The 23,071-nt window shown below is 35.3% G+C and overlaps 1 protein-coding gene across 5 annotated transcripts in view; it reads right to left on the bottom strand.

The window, feature by feature from the left end:
- The window catches only part of LOC128173471 (transformation/transcription domain-associated protein-like), a 70,015-nt gene that overhangs the window by 5,489 nt on the left and 41,455 nt on the right, over window positions 1–23,071 (bottom strand). For 3 of the 5 annotated variants that reach the window (XM_052839161.1, XM_052839164.1, XM_052839165.1), the window contains 18 exons: window positions 22,338–22,496; window positions 21,935–22,026; window positions 21,478–21,613; window positions 20,859–20,963; window positions 19,813–20,027; window positions 17,461–17,578; window positions 16,809–16,924; window positions 16,018–16,129; window positions 12,935–13,146; window positions 11,344–11,532; window positions 10,483–10,631; window positions 6,812–6,979; window positions 5,967–6,169; window positions 5,037–5,136; window positions 4,459–4,666; window positions 3,792–3,881; window positions 3,093–3,201; window positions 2,253–2,360 (listed from right to left, as the gene is read on the bottom strand). In XM_052839161.1, the coding sequence (XP_052695121.1) occupies window positions 2,253–2,360; window positions 3,093–3,201; window positions 3,792–3,881; window positions 4,459–4,666; window positions 5,037–5,136; window positions 5,967–6,169; window positions 6,812–6,979; window positions 10,483–10,631; window positions 11,344–11,532; window positions 12,935–13,146; window positions 16,018–16,129; window positions 16,809–16,924; window positions 17,461–17,578; window positions 19,813–20,027; window positions 20,859–20,963; window positions 21,478–21,613; window positions 21,935–22,026; window positions 22,338–22,496 (2,589 nt within the window). The remainder of the gene's footprint in view (window positions 1–2,252; window positions 2,361–3,092; window positions 3,202–3,791; window positions 3,882–4,458; window positions 4,667–5,036; window positions 5,137–5,966; window positions 6,170–6,811; window positions 6,980–10,482; window positions 10,632–11,343; window positions 11,533–12,934; window positions 13,147–16,017; window positions 16,130–16,808; window positions 16,925–17,460; window positions 17,579–19,812; window positions 20,028–20,858; window positions 20,964–21,477; window positions 21,614–21,934; window positions 22,027–22,337; window positions 22,497–23,071) is intronic. The other 2 variants (XM_052839166.1, XM_052839162.1) reach the window with 1 other exon arrangement.

Here is a 23,071-nt window from a genome sequence, read left to right as displayed (position 1 = left end):
AGTCACCAGACTCCCATCACAAAATTACATCGCACTTTACCCACGCCCAATTTGTAAACAGGAATTAAAGTGACATTAACAGCTAAATATGGAGTCTGACTCAGATCTGTTTATTCTGCTAGAGTTACATGTTTTTCGGCATTGAAAAACTATTAAGACCACACTAAATTTAATTATTGTTCATAAGACTTCCCTTCTTAAATCCAGTTGTCATTTCTGCTAGATGGGTGACTGTGCGACTTTTTTCAGAGTTTTGAAACCAATCAGACCAGACTAGACTTAACGATCAAGCATAAAATGTCCTTCTTAAACTTGGCATTAAATTTGACTATTAACATTTTCCACTGTCTTTGTCTGTGATATCACTACAAATTGACTTGATAGTGTGTAATGACTGTAATCCGATTATTATTTTAATATTTTTGTGTATAATTGCTGAAAATTACCCGTAATATAAGTATGAGTATTAATATGGAATTATTCTTTGAATATTATGAGGTGATAAAGTACAAATCAAATCTGTCATAAAGCCCTTCAGGCTTAAATGAAAAACAATTTGACATTTATTTGGTATTTATGTAGGGAAAGCTTTCTGCAGGTTGAATACACAATAGGACAGAAGTAATGCTTTTACCAGCGCCAACCAATACCAAAGAAATATTTTGTCATAAACATTCAAAACAAAATATGGCAAAATCATTAGCCCTGTACACTGTATATATACAGTCAAACCACGTTATTTTGAACTAGATGGGACTAGTTAAAAAACTTCCAAGATATCCGAGTATTCGAGATATCAAGGGTAAAATACTTTAAGCGTTTGGGACTTAAACATCTCTTCGACATATCCATTGTATTCGAGAATTATCGGTGTTCGAGATACCAAATTTCAGCTGTACATGCATGGGAACTTTGTGAAATTTTACAATAACTATTATTGTAGTAATAGTAACCAGATCCAATATATTTGGTCTGTCATAAAATTAGAAAAATTCCAGAGCAAATCTACACAGATATTCTATACAGAGAAGTATAAGCCTATTTCATTTTCTTCCCTTCAATGTCAAAGAGCGAATTTCAGACTAAGCAAATTTAAAAAAAAAAAAAAAACTTAAAGTAACTGTGTTAATCAAAAAGAGTGTTTTTTCTAGGTGTTTTGGTCATTAAAGATGGAACAAAACTGTTTGTAAAAGGGCAAAAAGAAAAAGAAAGAAAGAAAAAAACCACAGCTAGGCTAAAATAACTACATTTGTATGTATACAACACTGAATTTTAGAGTAATCATTATTCATTATGCATGCCAGCTAAAGAACCCAGCACTCCAGGCAAAATTTGGGTAGACATGTATCCTTAATTATCGTTATTTATTCATGTGAAATTATGACATGAAATCGTCACAACTGCTTTGTAAAGAAGATTCACATATATTGTAAAACAACTTTTATTCGCATACAAGAAATTTTCGCGAGGTTAGTGAGAGCCTTGTCGTCACGAATATTTCTTGCCGTGAACCAATCCTTTATAACGATAAAGGTCTGGAGAGGGCTTGGTCGCAAACATTAGTCGTCACGAACCAGTTTATCGGCAGTTGATCGCGAAAAAAGACGCCGAGAATAAAAATTGGTTTATAGTATAATTTTTTCTAACAAAATAAGAAGCATGCAGTTATCGTACAGTTATTATGGTTTCAGTAACTACATTAGATCTCTTAATGTATTGTAAATTGTTTATTAATCCATACCTAAATTTTAATATGCAATACTTTCTTTCTAATATGATCAATAGTCCAATCTTGGTGAAACATTACAAACACAGGTGCATTCTATTAGCATTTGGTATCTGAGGCGCCAATAAAAAAGCTAGTCCCCAACGGTTGTTCACACGTCATTAAGACATTTAATGTCTACCTTTTTATTGTCCAATCATTGAAAAACTATTAAGACCACACTAAATTTTATTATTGTTCATAAGACTTCCCTTCTTATATCCAGTCGTCATTTCAATAGTAAAATTAAAATTAAAATTTGTTTTGGATGAGAACCAATACATAATTTCTTTTTTCTCTAGCTAACATTTAATGTCTAGTATCTTTCTTTTGTCCAATCTCCATCAATTTTAGAAAAAAAAAACCCAAAACCCCAGCTATTTTGTTTAATAGTTAAATCAAAATTAAAATTCGAACTTGATTTGGCCAAGAACCAAATTGAATACATTAATTTCTTTTTACTCTAACCGCCGTAACCGCCACTTACCTTGCCATTGTGTCCGCGGATGTACAGACGCCGCGCGGCGGTGTTGTGCTTCTGGACAATTTCCACCCGCGGCATGAAACGGGCAATCCTTACGTAGTAATGACTGTGCTGTACATAGAACGTAGAAAAAAATAAATCAGAAATCATAACTCCACCTCTGCTATATTGTGGTACAGTTAGGAAAGTTTCTATCTATAAGTATATTAAGGAGGCTGATCGAGAGGTCAACAAATTACCCATCAGGCCCCGGGGCCATAAAACTTAGATGCATGAGCTCACTTTTGATTTCAGTCTCATTTTTTAACCATATATTCCTTTTGTTAAAGTGAGACTGAGATTATAAGTGACCTTGTCTAACTTTCATGGCCCCAGGGCCAGATCTACCTTTAGTTTAAGTTTTGAAAATGACATTTTTAACCACCACTAAAAGTCTCATATTGTGAAGTATACATCGGAATCTCATATTTAAGCTTTAAGATTTGATTTTTTTTTCCAGACCTGTATAAATTATATAATACATAAAAAGCTCTCCCTTTAAAGGAGTAAAATATAGTCTTAAAATGGCAACAGCAATCCAGCCCTCTTAATTGTGTTCCATGCAAGAGCTGATAAAAAATATTCCTTGACCATGAATAATTTTCAATGGCAAAATATTGTGGTTTTACTGGATTTTGAATGAATTAAACATTTATCCTTTTTCTTAAACACAGAAAAGTCTTCTTTTTTTTTTTTTTTAAAGTGTGTTTGTACTCCTGAACATTTACATAAATATAAATAAAATCTAATATCCACCATTGAAATGGCTTCTGTGTTGTCCTTTTTAACATTGAAATAACGTACCTTTGGTAACAGGAATTCGCCCGGCAGTTCCACTTCCGCCGTGTGTTGTGAAAAGTTACTCAAGAATCGGCATTTCTCTTCGATCAGGAAGGACCTGTCAACAATCAAACTGAGACTAATAATTCTATGAGGGCAGTAGGAGGGCACGCAGAAACAGAAGAGCTCCAAATTCATTGTGTGAAAAGAAATGCAGATTCTCTGATCTTCATAATCAACAAAATAATGCAGATTCTCTGAGTCTACTGGTATTTGAGGAGTTATTATACTTGTATATAATTAATAGAATTTCAATAACTATGTTGAATTTTTCGGTAACTAGAGTATGAGTATTACTTTTTCTGTGATACATTTGACGCATACAATACATGTTACATACATTGCTTTAAGTATCAAAATTGTGAATTCTGTACGCGATTCTACTTGAAAATGGACAAAGTACAGTAAAACACGCATATAACGAAGTCCAAGGGACGGGCAATTTTACTTCATTGTAAGTGTAATTCGTTATATCCGTAAAGTTTACAACATGTAATTACGTGACGGGGAATGAAATTCACTTTGTTGTAAGCATCAATTCATTATAAGCATGTTCACTATAAGCATGTTTTACTGTAACATAACAATGAATTAAGAGGAAAAAAAAACAACCCTGGCCAACAGCGAGTTAACAAATGAGAAATATTGCGAATAAAATCTTACTTGGGTAGAAGTTTAGTTTTGGCCTCCAGAATCTTGATCCACTTCTTCAGTTTGTTGATCAGGTTGTGAAGCTTCGTGGAACCAGGGACACTAAAAAATAAAACCACAAAGATTTAAAAAAAAAAGATAATTTTGAAATCCTAGACATTAACATTAGAACTTCAATTCAGGCCCCATCATCATCAAAATTTCTAAATCACTCAACTCGGTCCTCAACTCAAAGCCTTAAAGGAATATTGCATGAATTTGAGATAAAAAACTTGAGGCTGAGTATTGACTTGAGGAAAGTAGGTGAGGGCGGAGCCAAATTACCTCAATCTCTAATCTGCCTGGTTAAAAAAATCCCCCCTCCCAAAAATTCACTGTGCTCTTTAGCTATCAATAACAAAAATCTAATAATCTTTTATCTAAGTGCTGAATTAACCCCCATCCCCCGTCCTATTTTCTTTGTAATTTAACAAGAATTTCAATCTAAAAATTACCATCTGTGATATATGAATCTAAAAATCGTTACTTTTAGAAATGAACCATCCCTCACCCCACCCTCCTCAATAACTTGCTTTGTAATTTAACATGAAGCTATTCACCCTGCATCATTTAACATGAATCTAACAATCTCTACTTCCCTAGCCTACGTAAATTAACATGAATCTAGCCATATCCTTACTTGAAGTCAAAGTCCGTAGTAAACTGGCTCTTCATTTTCTGGAACACCGGATCCTGTGCGGTGGCCTGAGCTCGGCGGGCCAGGGACTCACTTGCTGCGCTTGAGAACGTGGTGCTTACGCTCGAGACATTCTCGATCCCCACACCAAACGTGCTGACCAGCTTCTTGACAAAGTTCAAGGTGTGTGGTGTTATGGTGGCATCAGCAACTGAAATATATACAGACTGTCAGGACACTGCTTGACATGTTTATTGACTAGCAATGAAGTCCAGAGTGTTTTGGTTATGAAGATTGTTTGAGTAGTATTAAGACTAGGCAGCTAAAAAAACATGAATAGTAGAATATTGAAGAAGTTAAAGATGTGTAGTGTAAAAAGTGGAATCAGCAAACCTTAGATACACAGAACACTGTTTAATAGTTTTAAATACTGTTTAAAACTATACAGCAAAATCCTGACAAATTAATTAAAGGAAAAAGATTGGATAGATCACTCCTTGATGGCACAGAGAAGAGAAGCAGAGAGAGAATGAGAGAGAGGGCAGAGAGAGAATGAGAGAGAGAGAGAGAGAGAGACGTACCTGCTCCGCGGTTCTCGAATGCCACGGCGTGACACTTGGCCAGTCCCTGCTTCAGCTGTCTCAGGACCTCCTCATACCAGTTCTCTCTGAACCACACCATCTACACAAAACAAAAAGCTTATACAGTTGAACTTCGATATCTCGAACACTGATATCTTAAATACAATGGATATGACGAAGTGATTTGTAAGTCCCAACCCTTATCTTTTAAAGTATTTTACCCTCAATATCTCAAATAGTCGGATATCTAGAAGTTTTTAAACGATTCAAAATAGTTTGAGATAACGAAGTTTGACTGTATATGTAATGACAAGGTCTACAACATCAGAACCAACATAAACATCCATCTCCTCTTTATCGGTACCCCCCATCCCCTCCTTCTCTTCACTTTTTAATACCCACCATACCCTGCCCCTGCTATTTTACAACTGTCTTTCAACTAAATGGCTTATTTAGAAATAATTTTGCTGAAAACTACAAGGTAGATTTATTCAATAACAAAATCAACATATAATCAATCTTCTAAACTTGACTAAAGCATCAGGTTTTTTTTCAGCTACAAAACATGTTATAGAATAGATTAGGTATGGAGGCCTTTCTTCTCTCTATGTATACCTGACTAACGATAACCTCCGGTGAGTTCAGCATTGCACGTTTGAATAAAATATAACCTTATCTTTGGCTAAAAATGAAATCTCCTAAACAATTAAATTTAAAAAAAATTAGGTGTTGAGGCTATTTTTCTCCTTATGCATGCCTGGTCATCCACACTCTCCAGCAAGTTTAGCATTGTGCATTTGAATGTCTGTAACTATCTTTTCGTAGCAAAAGAAATTTCAATCTACTGTTGACATTGTGTCAAGATGTCAATTAAAGAATTTCAACAAAAAAATATGAGGTGTGGAGGTCCCCTTAATATTTTGTACATACCTGGTCAACAATCCCCTCCAGTGAATTCAGTATCGTTGGATGGAGCTCTCTCTGCAGATGCATGATTTTGCTGCACCTCCACATGGGGGCGGGGGCCCTGATGGGACCACCATCTGTCTGCTGTCCGCTCTTCTGACCCCCAGGACCGGCAACACCGGGGGTGGTGCCTGCTGAGGCGGGGGTGGCTGCCTGAAGGGGCTCCTCTGTCACAACAAAGGGAGAGAATTTTTTTTCGAAATATTAATTTCAGGTGTGGATAAACTAGTGATACATGTATCCCTCGCAAAACTGTTCCCATAAAAGACAAAAGTAGTAAGCATACATGATTTTATCTCTCATGGTGTTAACATTTTCTTTGAACTGAAGATATCTTCTAGTTATCCAAAAAATAAAATTAAGCCTTTACCCATCATTATGAAAGAAAGTGGAATAACTTTCATATGTATATGCATATGTATGAAAATTTTTTCATTCACAACTTTAAATTCTGAGTGCATAAGCTATTCAAATAATTATATTTGAATCACGATCATTAATTTGATTTACATATGCCATGCTATTTTCTCCATCTGTTTGAAGAATACTGTAAACCAACTGTTATTCGCCTGTGAGAAATTTTCGCGAGGTTAGTGAGAGCCTCGTCGTCGCGAATATCTCTCGCCGCGAACCATTCCTTGTCATATGTTTGTGAGAACAACATGGGTCTCGATAAGGCTTGGTTGCAAACATTAGTCGTAGCAAACCAGTTTCTCTGAAGTTAATCGCGAAATAAAGTCACCGTAAATAAAAGTTGGTTTACAGTACCCCCTACATTTATCATCCTAAACAATGTCAAAGTCCCTTACCTGTCAGGGATATCCCTGGAGTGGTGGGGGTGGAGGGTACAGACGACCCCGGGGGACCAGAGGAGGTGGTGGTCACCGTTGTTGCAGTTGTCGTGGTGACCGCTGAGGACTGTTGGGTCGTGGAGGGGGTCCGGCTGACTGGTGCTGCACTTGGATCACCGCTCTTGTCTTTAAAAAAAAAAAAATCACATGCCACATTTAATAACGTTTAATCAAACTGCTTTTCAAAATTTCTGCTCTTGGAACACTGCTTTTGTCTTGGAAAAAGAAAAAGCATGGAATTGCCACATTACACAAAATCATGTTGCAGAATCAAAACTTTTTCTTTACCGTAAATCGACTTCTATTCTCAGGTAACCATTCTTGTCTATAAAACATGGCACATCACACAACAAGTAAAAGAGTTTCTACAATTTTCATTCTTTTTATATATAACAATAAAAGGACTTTATATCTGCTGAAAATGAAAGAAGAATAATCTTGACCAATCTTGTCTTTAAATAAATTCTAACATTTCTTTGACATTTTTTATAATAAAAAAAACATAGGTAATCACAGATTACAAAGCTCACCGAGACGAGGCATCAACTTTATGAGGCATCACCTTTAAAACCACCTTTATCATATGATATGAAAATCATAGTTAATGATCTTGGATATTCATGGATACTGTTTTGACACAATATCGTATATCATATGTAAAAAATTGTATGATAATCCTATGTTCATTTCATACATTATTATAAGATACAATGTTTATCAATACAATAATATAAAATATGATATTGCATCCAATGATACTTACAATATATATCATTTAATACAATATAATACTGTAATAAATATTGATGCAATATGATTTTGTAACATATAATATGACATTGTATCGTGTTATACATTATTGTATTTAATCACATAATACAATATCATAATATCTAATATAAATACAATATAGCATTATTTGATACTATATCATATCACATAATACATCACAATATTGTAACATATGATATTATATTGTATAATATAGTATAATTTTGTATTGTATGATATTGTATCATATTTGATACACAATATTGTATCATATGATACAATATAATTTGATAAAACATTGTTTCATATCATATGATACAATATCATCTGATACAGTACGATATTATATAATACAATATCATTTTATACAATATCATATCAAATGATACAATATCATATTATACAATATCATATTATATGATATCTTATAATATCATATAATACAATTTCATGTATTATATAACAATATATTATATAAACCAATATCATATTATACAATATTTTATCATACGATATGCTATAATTATAATATACAATATCGTATCATATGATACAATATCATATATTGCAATATAATATGAAACAATATCATTCGATAAAATCATATATTATACAATATCATATTCTACAATATTGTATAATAATATACAATACTATACATAACAATATCATAATACAATATCATATAATAATGTACAAAAAAATTGATACAATATCATAACATATCATATAACTTTTTACAATATAATGTATGATATTACATTGTATCATATAAAACAATAGTGTATCATATCATAGAATACTATATCATAGGAATCATGTTAAATCATTTAACAACAAACACATCTATCAAGCAGGTTTGAGTGAGGTAGAAGAATTTTTAGCATCCTTGATAATGGAGATCAGGCTCTGCATCTGAAGCTACCTCTGCAATTCATTTATATTATAGTTAAATCAATTATGCAAGCTATTATCTATAAAACATGTAACCTGTTCCAAAAAACTAAACCTCATCCAGCATCCGAAACCTATGGCTCAGATTCAGCATTCAAGCCTGTCAGATGCATCAGTATCATGAGATGCATCATCCCTGCAAGTTTGGTGATGTAAGGACCAGTAATAACTAAGATATAATCATCAGAGGGCACCTGCTCTAAAAACTTTAACCAGCTCTTAAAACCTTAACCTCATCCAGCATCCGAAACCTATGGCTCAGATTCAGCATTCATGCCTGTCAGGTGCATCAGTATCGTAAGACGCACCATCCTTGCAAGTTTGGTGAAGTTAGGACCAGAAATAACTAAGATATATTTTTTAGCATCCTTGATAATGGAGATCAGGATCTGCATCTGAAGCTACCTCTGCCATTCATTTATATTATATTTAGATCATATATGCAAGTTTGAAATAGTGCTATTACCTACACATATTAAACATGTGACCTGTTCCAAAAAAACTAAACCTCATCCAGCATCCGAAACCTATGGCTCAGATTCAGCATTCAAGCCTGTCAGGTGCATCAGTATCATAAGACACACCATCCATGTAAGTTTGGTAAAGTTAGGACCAGTAATAACTAAGATATGATCATCAGAGGGCACCTGCTCTAAAAACTTTAACCAGCTCTTAAAACCTTAACCTCATCCAGCATCCGAAACCTATGGCTCAGATTCAGCATTCAAGCCTGTCAGGTGCATCAGTATCATAAGACGCACCATCTATGCAAGTTTGGTGAAGTCGGGACCAGTAGTAACTTAGAAATGGCTATCAAAAGGCACCTGCAACAAAAACTTTAACCTGCTCGAAAAACCTAACTTCATCTAGCATCCGAAACCTTCGGCTCAGATTCAGCATTCAAGCCTGTCAGGTGCAAAAGTATCATAAGACACACCATCCATGCAAGTTTGGTGAAGTAAGGACCAGTAGTAAGTAAGATATAATCATCAGAGGGCACCTGCTCCAAAAACTTTAACCAGCTCTAAAAACCTTAACCTCATCCAGCATCCGAAACCTATGGCTCAGATTCAGCATTCAAGCCTGTCAGGTGCATCAGTATCATAAGACACACCATCTATGCAAGTTTGGTGAAGTTTGGACCAGTAGTAACTTAGAAATGGCTATCAAAGGGCACCTGCAACAAAAACTTTAACCTGCTCCAAACACCTTAACCTCCTCCAGCATCTGAAATTCATGGCCCAGATTCAGCATCCAAGTCTCTCAAGTCCATTAGTAGGTCCAGATGCATCATTCATGCAAGTTTGGTGAAGATAGGACAAGTAATAAGTTAGATACAGGACCTGCAACAAAAACTTTAACCAGGTCCGGACGCCGACGCCGACGCCGAGGGTATAGCATAAGCTCCCCCCGACTTCGTCTCGGTGAGCTAAAAAGGATATTATCTACAATGAATTTTATTTCAGTCTTTTGTCTTAAAATTCACACACCACAGTCTTGTTTAAAACAACTACATCACTTGTCAATCCCAGAACACAGTTGTTGTGAATAAATGTTGATTTACAGTGGTTTGCAGTTTTGAACCTGATTACATATGCAAACAAATTATGACTTGCATCTCTCCTTCTGCTTTGTTAACAGCAATTTCCCGTAACTCTACTGTAATTTACAGTAAATTGCTCCTTACGACTGCATCTATCCCTCTACCTACAGCAATCTTCAAATTTAACAGTTAACTGGAAATGTCTCCTTCCACTCTGTTTACATCAATTTGCTGTAAATCAGCAGAAAATAAAGTAAATTTGCTCTAGACTGTTATATACATCTCTCCCTCTGACTTGTTAATAGCTATTTATTGTAAATCTACTGAATTTACAGTAAATTTGCCCTAGATTATGACTTACATCTCTCCCTCTGCTCGATCTTGAGGGTGAGGTACAGGGTCCTGATGGGGAAGTAGACAGCCTGGGGGTACATCCGGCCGACCTGACTCAGCAGGTTCATGATGAGGCGCCCCTCACTCCTGACCAGACAGGTCAACAACTGGGGGATCCTGTAACAGAGAAGACAGGGGGATGAAATACTGTAAACATAGTACATTTAGTGTGTACAATATTTGGTGGGAAATGGTTTTACAACAGGTTCATTAGTCTTTGACTTTCTGAATGTATCTATTAATCTGCATGTATGTGTGATCATATGTAAATTGTTTTATGTAAGCCTCCTTCTGCAAAAATATGTTAGAAAATATACACACGTCAGACAAATGTAATCTGATAACAGTACCCCTGGACAATTGAATTGACACTTTTAAGTGTGAAATGCAAATGGAGCCCTTAAACTGAACACTTTTTTGTACAAACATGTAATTTATATGTATGCTAGTTGCCACATCTGATCAACATTTATGAATGTTCGTATGCACTACACCTGGGTATTTATATGATTCACAAACGAGTATTACGAATTACTCTATACAGGGTTATTTTTACCCCATGTTATTTTCGCCTTCTACACTTGCAAAAGGTTTCACCCTGTTTTCAACTTGATTTGACACAATATTATTGTATTTAAAGAGAGATAATTTGATACATTTCAATTCGCCCTGTCTAAAATTCACCCGCTGACAACGACGGCGAAAGAGGCAAAAATAAAACAGGGCATATATTTCTCTATATACAATACTGCACACGATTGGTCAGGACTAGATATACACATGACAAACATGCTAAAATGTGACAGAACTGCCTAACATGAAGACCCACCATGGTAGCCACTGTATAGGTGGCACCCCAACGCAGTACTTGTCCACCGCCTCTGCCAGCGACGACTTCTCGTCATCATACGTCAGGAGCCACAGAACCTTGGCCAGGTACTTGCGCGACTTGCTCTCGTTCTGGTGGCGGCATGCGTGGAGGAAGCAAGTAATGGCCGACACTCCCAGCTCTGTCTTCCTAAAATGAAAGTAAAAAGAATGTAATGTTTTATAACTACAATTCATCTCATCTTCTTGTTATGTGTGGAGAATTGATTTTAAACCTGCAAGTTGCAAAACCAGGGGACATTATGATAATAATAAAACAGGCAAAAAGAGATTCCTCCAAAGACAAGTGGTTACACCCCCAAACTCTTAAGACAAGGATATCCCCTCCCAAGAAAAGTAGACCCCCCCCACCCCCTGTAACAAGGAAACTCCTTTCAGGACAAGTTTATCCCCTCCTGACAAACCCCTGAGAAAAAGAGATCCCACCTTCTGAGAGAAAGAGATCAAATCTTTCGAGACAAAGAAATCCTCCTTCCAAGACAAAGAGATCACCACTCCTCAGAGAAAGAAATTCCCTCTCCAAAGACAAAGATATATCTTACCTCCTGCTAAATTGTAAGGAAATTATTGGCTAACAGCGGTCACATGGAGACCACGTATATTCTATACAGCTCCCCTTGGAGCATTATGACATTATTCTTAGAGTATAATGACGTTCTTTTTTATCCTCATACTGAAACTTGCAATATTGTTATGAAAGCTTAATTTTCATTTTTTATTTACTTTTAATCATTAAAACAAAGGCCGTCGGTAAGACATAATCATTACGTGATTTGTAATTGACCTAATATAGTTTTCACATGGTCAGTAAATTCCATATGGGGGATCAGGCTCCTCATTCACTCATCTGGAATTTACTGACCATGTATAAACCATATTAGGTCAACTACAAACCATGTAACTAATGATCCTTCGAAGACATTGAAATTTCTCCCTTCCTGAGTCCAAGGATAACTCCTCTCCTTGGACAAAAAGATCCCTCCCTTTGGAGGCAATGAAATTCCCCTCCCAAGACAAAGAGATTCCCCCTCCTGAGAGAAAGAACCACCTCCCCTTGAGACAGAGATCTTCTCTCTCTCGAGACAAAGAAATCCTTCATCCTGAGACAAAGAGATCCCCTTTCCTGAGACAAAGAAAACCCCTTTTCAAGACAAAGATTCCCCTCTCCTAAGACCAAGAAATTCCCTCTCCAAAGACAAAGATATCCTCCTTCAGAGATATTGAAATTTCACACTTCCTAAGACAAAGAGAACCCTCTCCTGACACAAGGAGATCCTACTCCCCAGGAAAGTGACCCCCCTCCCAAAACAAAGAGATACCCCCACCTAATAGAAAAAAACCACTCATCCCACTCAAGACAAATACATGCAGATCCCCCTCTCTGAAGACAAAAAAAATCCTCCTCACAAGACAAACAGAACCCCTCACCTGAAAAAAAGAAATCTCCCCTCCTGAGCCTTAGAAATTCCCCCTCCTGAGACAAATAGATCCCCCTCCCAATGCAAGTAGTTCCACTAGTCCCTCTTACTTACTTTTCTTTGGTGAACACACTCTCTAAGTAGTCACCCCAGAGTGCCCAGGCTTTGACCAGCGTGTCATGCATCTGTACAGCTGCGCTAAATGCCTTGTTGGCATCATCTGATCGGCCGATCTGGGCGAGGAACACCCCCTTCAGCGCGTAAAACTCAGCTGTAAACTCCTTGGTAAAGTACTTGAGATTGGTTGACTCGATCACCTCTAGGCCCTGTGTGGGGCAAGAAAATACTGTTAATAGTAAATGACATACAACTCAACCTCTACTCTTTGGTGAAGAACAGTACTGATCAGACCAAACCTAACAGAAAATAAACACCTACTAAACTCGGGGTTTACTTTTGGGGCTTACTCTGTGTTTACTGGTGTAAACCCAAAGTAAACCCAAAGTAAACCTAGATGGACCTAGAGAGTAAACTCCTATCAGAAGCATACCTCTGAAAAAAGACATTGTGTGTGTATTTGGAATATACATTTAGGAGCAGGAATTACAGGACAGGCAGTAAGATGGTAAGATAAAATAAGAGTCTGTTTCACGATTTAGTGCGTTAAGTGGACCCCAAAAGCAAACCCAGAGTAAACCCAAAGTAAACTCTGAGTGGACGCAAATGGCCATTTTTTTAGACTATATTTGTTTCCTTAAGAAGAAGAGTTCTCTATAAAAAATATAGTAAAACACCAAAATTTTCAAATGAAGACAACATGTATGGATTTTTTTTTTATTTTTTTTGATTTTTTTAACAAAATTGAAATTTTGTAGGCTGACAAATCATGTCTAAAATTACCAGACAGATCAGGCCCCGGGGCCATAAAAGTTAGACAAGCTCACTTTTGATCTCGGTCTCACTTTTACCAGTGTAACATATAGTGGAAAAGTGAGACTGAGATCAAAAGTGAGCTCGACTAAGTTTTATGGCACCGGGGCTTGGTGGTTAATTTTGTTGACCATCCAGCCTCCTTAACAATATAAGTAGTCCATTCTTTAAGGGGAAAAATTTAAAAAAAACTCTGATGTAGGTTAATGTAGGTGACTGTTTGAAGGTTTAAAGACCTTCAATTCATTTCCAAGTTCGTCATTCTGTATTTACTCAAACAATATGACCTTAAATAAATGAAAATATTATCTTAAAGTTTAATGTTAATATGTATATATTGTTAATAAAGCACATTTTCATTTCAATATATTAAACAAAGTTCACCTGTTTGACTCAAATAATAATATTTTTCTAGACACTAAGTATGTACTCTTACATATATTAACAATTTTAAATGTTATTGCATGTTAATAACCTGTCAACTAACATATAAAATGTTTAATATAGATAAAAGGTCACACTCCAAAAAAAATAACATAAGGCTTGCAATTATTTCAGTACCATATGGCGAAGACCACAATTGGCAATACAGTAAAACAGGGTTATAGTGAACATGCTTACAATGAATTGACGCTTACATCAAAGTGATTTTCATTCCCCGTCACCTTATTACTTGTTGTAAACATGATGGATATAACAAATTACGCTTATAACGAAGCAAAATCGCCGGTCCCTGGGACTTCGCTATAGGCGTGTTTTACTGTCAGTACATAATATTATATATAAATTATAATTCACTGAAATTTTGATAATTACTCATGTCCAATTCATTAGCAAGTTACTGTGGAATCATTAAATTTCCCGGTGGCTCAACTTTTGTGGAATTCATGGGTACTTCTCATCCACGAATTTGCATCCTCCACGAATTAATAAATTAGTGTTATAAAACCATATGTCCATATGTTTGTATAAAAGAATACATGAAATTACGTCCCCACGAACCTGTAAAAGTTCACCAATCCACGAAAATTGGCCCCCACGAATTATAATGATTTCACAGTAAACTGTGTTTGCTCAAACATTATGTCAACCTTTAATGAATGAAAATATTGACTATTATATAATAGATGCAAAAAAACAATGAAAAATTTATTAGTTCACTACAATATCAATTGAAAAAATAATTGGCAAAAAAAATTTAAACTAACTGTCCAGAGCTCTTAAAACTTCAGTAATTTACATTGTATATCTCTTGTATATACTGTAGAAGCACATATTTTCGTTGGGTCCAAATTTCGTTGTTTTAGAACCAAATAAAATTCTGTTGACATTTAAATTCGTCATATCGTAATCTCTTTGCATTCATTAAATACTTATACCGTTGTGTAAAATTGCCATACCCAGTAAGCAAGACACGCAAATTTTAAAATCTTGTTTTCTTTTCCAGACAGATATAAACTATGAATTAAATTCAGCATTCGTGATAACATTTTATATTCTCTAGATTTAATGAAAAATATTTTAAATGTTGAATAAATTACTAGTGTAGAATTAGGAATATACAGTACACAGCCAAATGTATTTCATTTACAGTACTGATATGACATAAATCTGTAGTTACAGTATTTACATCATTTACAGTACTTATCACATGTTTAGCTCAATATGCGGTGGATATCACTCATTGGATAAATTTTTGATATAAGATTCCACTGTGTGTTTTTAATTAAACATTACATAGATTCAGGCAGATAATTAAAGTAGAATAAAAAAGTAACAAAATAACTCAGTTGAAAAGTGTAGAGTTATAAATGTGAAACATTTAATGCTTTTTCATTTTTATTTTCATTAACTGATTAAAATATCTTAGAAAATTAAAGACATGTTTGTTAACACAATTCTAATGTTTACAGAAAAGATTAATTAATTAATTAACAAAATATGAGGAAAACAATGTGATAAGAAGAAAGATTTGCAATGATATATGATTTTTATCCAACTCATTATGTGTTTTCTATCCCCTAGCCTTGGATAAAAATCATATATCATCGCAGATCATGAGAGATTTTATAGCAGTGCATGTATTTACATCATTTACAGTATTTACCTCATTTATGGTATTTTCCCAGAGTTTTGGATAAAAATCATATACCATCGCAAATCATCAGAGATTCGATACAGTATTTACACCATTTACAGTATTTACATCATTTACAGTATTTACATCATTTACAGTATTTACATCATTTACAGTACTTAACACTGACCTCTTGGAGCTCGTTCTTGCCCATAGTGCCCGCCATCTGGAGATAACACTTGACCTGCTGCCGTATTTTTTGGAAGCAGTCCACAATGGGCACACTGGGTATGGTGTGAATCCTGGAAAACATTTTAAAATTTACAGCACTGTGAATTACTGTAAACATATTTCATTTGGCATCATTCTACAGTTACTGTATTAGAAATTGATTTTTCAACAAATAAGCACCTAACTGAATTAGCATATCTTTTAATGTACTTTGTTTTTACCGTGCACATATTAACATATATGCATGGTATAGCATTAAAACTTGATTCAGAATGCACCGTTTTCTGAACACAAAAAAAAAAATACAAAAAGCAAAAATGACCCCGAATACAATACGCAGTAAAAGGGATATCTTGGCAAAGCTAAGTAAACATAACTGTTCCATCTCTCATATGATCTAACACAACTGCTTCAAGAGCAAATTTTTAATATTTTACATGAGACAAGCTGATTGTGGATAGAAATTACAGGATGAAAAAAAAACTTGTATGCAATGTACTGTAAAAATTATATCTATAATTAAAATTTCCAATTGGTTAACTCACATTTTCAACTCATATATAACGTTTCCAATGCATTCCAATTCATAAAACAGTTTCGATGGCATTGATACCATTTTCATAGCTAAGGGTAAATAACTTTTTCATTGAGTAAATAACATTTCCAAAGAGTAAATATCATCTTTATAGAATAAATAACATTTTCATTGGGTTAATAACAATTCCAAAAGGGTAAATAATATTTCCTAACCTGCTTAGCGAGTCCAGGCACACCCCTGTCAGTCCGTGCTTGCGGGCAATTTTACCAAAGTGGATGATAGCTTGGGCAGAGGCATGGACCCCCAGCATGGAATGGTTACTGTTGGCCTGCAAGGTCAAAAAAAATAAAATAAATCATTCAAACCACCATCAGAAATCCAAAATTAAGAGAGCTGAATGGACATGGTTATTTTTAGAATATATTAATCTCCTTAAGAACAAGAGGTCTATATAGAAAAATATTCAGATTTCAAGTTTTTGAGTTTTTTCTTTACCATATTAAGTTAACAAAAAAAATAGTTAATGGCCAAAATATTCATAATAAGGTAGACCTATGAGTAATAAGTTGACAACCCAGCTTCCATAAGTTGGCATGTTGGTTAAAAATTGCATACTATTGATAACTCATATACATGTAACTATGTAAAAAAAAAAAATATTTCAGTTGTACAGTCCTGTGTTTACTCAAAAGTATTGAATTTAACTTTAAGTTATTTTATAAAATGTGGTCTCTTTATACAGTCAGAGGGGGATCATTCCATATGATAAGAATGTATATAAAATTATCTATTTTTGGTGTTAAATGCATTTAAATGCCCTTTTAACTAGTAAAATTAGCAATGAACAAGGTCATATGACCTTACCGGGTCCTGCTGGGCATGAGAATCGTAGTGGTTGACGATGAACTGATAATGGTGCTGTCTCCATGTGAAAATGTCGCTCCAGTGCGACAAGTCGTCGGACACCATTGGCAGACGGTTCCTAGTAGAGAAAAAAAAAATAATGTGGTGATAACGAACAGTGTTTAAATCAAAAGTCCAAAGGATAAATACAAAACAGGAGTAGAGCAAACAAGGACCACTAATAAAATTAGAGTTCAAAATCAAAAAGTCCAAAGGATAAATTCAAAACAGGAGCAGACCTGAAAAAAATAAGAGGTAGGATCTAAGTACTGAAAGTGCATAATAAAGCAAGCACCCTTTTTTTTTTTATACTTCTGATCATGATTATCTAACTTTAGTGGAACCTTGGGTTGTCTGCATGAAACTATTGGCAGACGGTTCATGAAAAAGCATGACAAGGAAATCAAAGATGCCGGGTCTCTCCTACAGCCAACTATCTTAATCTCCAAATAATTCGACAAAACAACTAGATTATTTTCATTGTGAGCAATGAAAAGGTCATTCATCCTATTTGTGAAAAGAGATGGAACCATAAATCTAAAATCATAAATTGAAGCACAAAATGAGGGGGAAAAAATGTCATCACTTAGGCTTGAACACAGGTCACCTGGGTACATGTCCATGACTCTAACGATTGAGCTACGTAAACTCTTGCCTTTGATGCCCATTATTATATCCTGTTATTGCGATGACCTATTGCAATTGGTCTTCATGCATTGTGCGTCAGGCAGTGTGCATCGTGTATTGTGCGTAAACAATTTAAATTTTTTTTTTTTAGTCAATACTGTATTGATACTAATTTACTTTTATATGGCAACAACAACCAACCTTTAAATATCAACAAATTTTAAAGCATTTTTGCTCCTGTACAAAGTTTATAGACGTATCCTTGATATTTAAGTAATATTTCTTTGTGTATATCAATATTATATTTTCTTTTGTTCTAAATTTATATTCATGACGACTATTGTTATATTTAAGGAGAGGAACTTGTAAGTTGCTAGAAATTGTTTCTAATCAATAAACAAAACAATTTTTTTTTTCAAACTTTCATTTTGAAATGATGGTGATGCAGACAAGGAAATCGGGGCTGATTGGTCTCTTGTATAGCCAACCATCTGAATGTTTAGTGACATAAAAAAAAGCAATTAGAAATGTTGCTTTTAGCTGTTCTTAATACCAAGGATGTCTAGGAATTATAAAGGAGTACCGATCTTATTTCCAAAATAAAGCACCATAATTATCTGTCAAAACAAAATGTATTATAATAAGGCTTCCTTAAGTTAGGGCATTGACTTTTTCAATGATCTAAACCTTGAGTAATTAAGTAGCTGTAAAGTTGAATACTCTGAGCAATGTTTGAACCCAATAAGTTTTTACTTCCTTGTCTGCACCTGCCTTTAATCAATGGAATGAAAAACAAGATATCTGTGAGGCAATGCTCACTAGTGATACCCCCGCTCTGATGTGAATATGCAAAATAAGCAAAGTCGACATTTAACAGAAAGCTGGCATCCGATTGGTACAGAAATACATCCCACAATTTTGCATGCCTAAACAAATAGTTTGTTAAAATTTCAAGCATCTGCGATAAATAGCTGCTGAGAAATCTTTGAGGAAAATTTGTTTGAAAATTTTAGCTAAAATAAACAAAGTACTCTAAGAGATTTTAGTTTAGGTAAAGAGGACCACTTTATGGGCAATTAATTGCAAAATAAAGTCGCCGTGAATAAAAATGGGTCTACAATAATAGTTGGTTTACCATGTTTACAGTATGTAAGGTACATGTTTCTGTAGAAACCAATCTGTGCCTTATTTCACGTTTCTTTTAACTCACCTCCAATTCTTGATGATGGCCTTTAACTCATCACTTAATTAACTTACAAGTCCCTTAAGTTACATGAAAGTCTCACTTCCAAGTACTATAACTTAAAATTGGACTCTCATCCATGTCTCGCCAGAGGCCTTTAAGTCGTTAATTATTCAGGGCCTTTTATTTAACACATGTTCAAGTCTTGTAACTTAACCATTGACCCTGTCTTGATGATAGCCTTGAAGATATTACCTTACACAAGATTTAAGTCCAAGTCTTGTAACTTAACCTTGACCTAACCTCCAAGTATTAACCATGGCCTTCAAGTCATTTATTATTAAAGTCCTATTACCTAACACAAGATTTAAGTCCAAGTCTTGTAACTTTACCTTGGACTCACCTCCAAGTCTTGACCACAGCTTTCAAATCAACTATTATTCAACTCCTAATACCTAACACAAGACTTAAGTCCAAGTCTTGTAACTTAACCTTGGACTCACCTCCAAGTCTTGACGATGGCCTTCATATCGTGGAGACTGGAGCTGCGGTTGATGTTGGCGGGCTGCAGGCCTTGGTTTATCTGGGCAGCCTCCTGAAGCTCCATGATCTGTTGCGCCGCCTGTAGTAGCGGGACATGGATGTGGGACACCACCGATGGCAGGCGGCGCCATTCCTTGATGGCCAGGTTACTGGAGACCTCCACCAGACGCTCAATCTGTGGAGAATTAGAAGGGGTGTAATCGTTTGCTACCTCTAACTGGTCATGCATTTCTCCATTGTCTAATTGCTATTCAGAAAGTAGACGATGGAGATCTCCATACTGCAAACGAGCAAATTAGGATTACTCTTGCAGCTTTTCAATCAAATAAACAAATACACCCATGTCAGAGGTAAAAAAACACAAAAACCTGCTAAGTTAATAGGTCAAAACCGATACATTGATACAACTCCTAAATTCATGGTTTGTCGAAGTCAAAAAACCCCTGTGAAAAATTATATCAACCTCCTACACAGTCACAAATCCCAAATCTGTGGTGAAGTCAGAAGGTCAGATATCACAAGACCACCACTGGAAAAAAAAGCTTCGGCCAGTTTCAAATTAATTTTGATTACTGACCATGAGCCAACTTATTGAACTTTTCTCATTTTCAAAAACACGTTATTGTTCTATTAAAAATCAATTATAAGTCTTTGAGAGGAAAAAATCTTACATTAATTTTTTTTTTTTTTGATGGGAATGAAACTCAAAAATTGTCAATGGTCAGTATGGGTATGCAAACGTAAGATTAAATTCTCTGATAGTTGGGGAAAATTGCCCTTAAAAACCTGATTTGTCAAAATCCAAAATTTAAAATTCAATATTCAAGGAAGTATGGGTAAAAAAAAAGTACTATTTAAAATCTCATTTATCAATTGAAAGTTAAAAACTGCTGCAATAATAAGACTCTTGTAAAAATATGTTCTGTAAAAGGTTTAAAACTACCATGCAAGAAAAGACTTGATCAATCTTACACAATTTTCTTTCATTATAAAATTGTCATGTTACCATGGTAACCATGTTGAGATGATGGTCGTCAGGGTGACAGATTGCGATGTAGCCTCGGTACAAGTTGACCTTCCAGGCCATTTCCTTGGGACAACTCAGTTCCACCTGTGTAAAACAACAATTTGACTTGAATTTAATATGTTAACTTTGTATATGTATATACAAGAGGCCTTCAAACCCACAATTCTGCAAACTGTACATGCAATCAATGCTTTCCTCTTATGTAACTCAATTCAAAGTCAATTTTTTTTCATTAAAATTTAATGTACAGACATGTATAATTAACTTTATATTTATTATTTTCAATTTGAATCTTGAATTTCTTGCTCTTAGTCAGAATAACTTTTGTAAGGTTTGTATTAGTTTCAACAAACCAACATCTATTAAAGTTACATGTTTTTTTGGTGCTGGTGGGGGGTGGGGGTGGGAGACAGAATTTCATTGAGGCAAAGGACAGTCAGAATCAATAAAGAAAAAAAAATCTGTAATTTCTTGTAGGGGAAAGGATAAAAAATTCAACCTAAATAGGATGTAAAAAAATCACTGTATGTCTAGTCTATGACTTCTTCAGTATCATAAATACAATTATAAAATTGGGAGAATCGCCCCCTGGGGTTACCTGGGCGAGGGCGTCCTTCATGACGGACCAGTTGGGCACCCTCCAGGCACTCTCCAGCACCAGGTGGGGGTTGGTGTTCCCCTTAGAGGTGGCGTACTCCAGCAGCAGGTCCCACTGGTTCAGCTCCTTACAACATCTACAAAAACACACATACATATATGTAGCTAAAATTATGTTATCATGGGGGAAAATAATAGCATTGCAAATCTCAAAATATCTGTGCAGGGGTTTATTTATTCAATACACAGATCCCAATCAAGAAGCTCGTCACAACATTAACATAGAATTATAGTACTGCAAGTCTTGAAATTGCCATGCATGGGTGTTGCTGATGCAAAGGTGTTTGAGACTACATACTAGTCGAGTATTTACATTAGCAAGATGGGGGGGGGGGGGGGAGGGGGAAGGGAACTATGGTTAAGCAAAGAAAAAAAAACTGTCAAAGAAAAGAGAGTACCTGATCCAATGGTCCTCCCACAGTCGGTACTCCGGTAGAACAGTCGGCTGGGCCGAGGTCGCGTTGTGGTCCTGTCTGGCCTTGGTCATACACTGAAACAATAAACCATTAAAATCTGATTATCCAAATACTGCAGATTCCTAATTTGACGTAATGAATTAATATCCGCATAAAATCGCATGGCACATCTCGCAAATTTTAAAATCTCACTTCTCTTTTTGGGACAGATGTAAACTTTCCGTAATTATGATGAAACTTCGACATTCGCAAACTTACGCTTTCGCGTTTGATGAAAAACAGTAGAATCATGGCAATAAGTACTCGCATAAAATAAGGAATCTACAGTTGACAGCATCTAGTAAATAAAAAAGGGCTCACACATTTAAAGTAAATCAAACCTGACCTGTTCATAAGCCGTCTGGGCCTGTTCAAAGAAGCCATGCTGTTCGTAGGCTATGGCGGTGTTGGTCTCAGTAAACTTTGACCTTTTTTGCCAGAGTCCGGTCCACATGTCTGACTCCTTAAGAAGTGAGTAGAGTTCACACAGGCAGTCCAGTGTCTCCTGTAATGTATCATACTATGGGTCAAACAACATGGTCGAAGAGAGGCAACTCTTATCGTAACCTATTCTTGGAAACAAAGGTACAAGGGTTGCTTTTCATGTTAATAGATCTCCTGGAATCTTAGCATGCATGCATTGATGTACATGTTTCACGTAATGTAATGGTTAAATATCAGCTAGGGTCTAGGTGAGGCAACTTTTTCCAGAATCTGCATGCATGCAGAAGGTAGGATGTTTATTTATGTTGATGGAGTCAGATGAATATCAAATAACATCTTTTTGTCAAAAGGAAAATTAAAGAAAATTAAACAGAAGTTTAAAAGTTCTTTTCATTACTGTCTTAAAGTTGGGTTATATAATGTAAAGAAATGCAATGCTACATGAAAATAGTCTCAATGAAGAGCATCAAAATGTGGCATGATGATAAAGTTTTACAGAACTGTACTGTATTGAACTAAATTGATAATCCATATAGCCACAAACTTTCAATTCAAAGCAAAAAAAAATTTTTTAAAATATACAGCAGTTGTATAAACATATGCGTTTATCACTGTTACAAGCAAGGGAAAATTAAA

This window comes from Crassostrea angulata, chromosome 2 (assembly GCF_025612915.1).
Source record: "Crassostrea angulata isolate pt1a10 chromosome 2, ASM2561291v2, whole genome shotgun sequence".
NCBI lineage: Eukaryota > Metazoa > Mollusca > Bivalvia > Ostreida > Ostreidae > Magallana > Magallana angulata.
The sequence above is the reverse complement of the archived record's forward strand: the minus strand, read 5'-3'. Positions and strand labels throughout refer to the sequence as shown.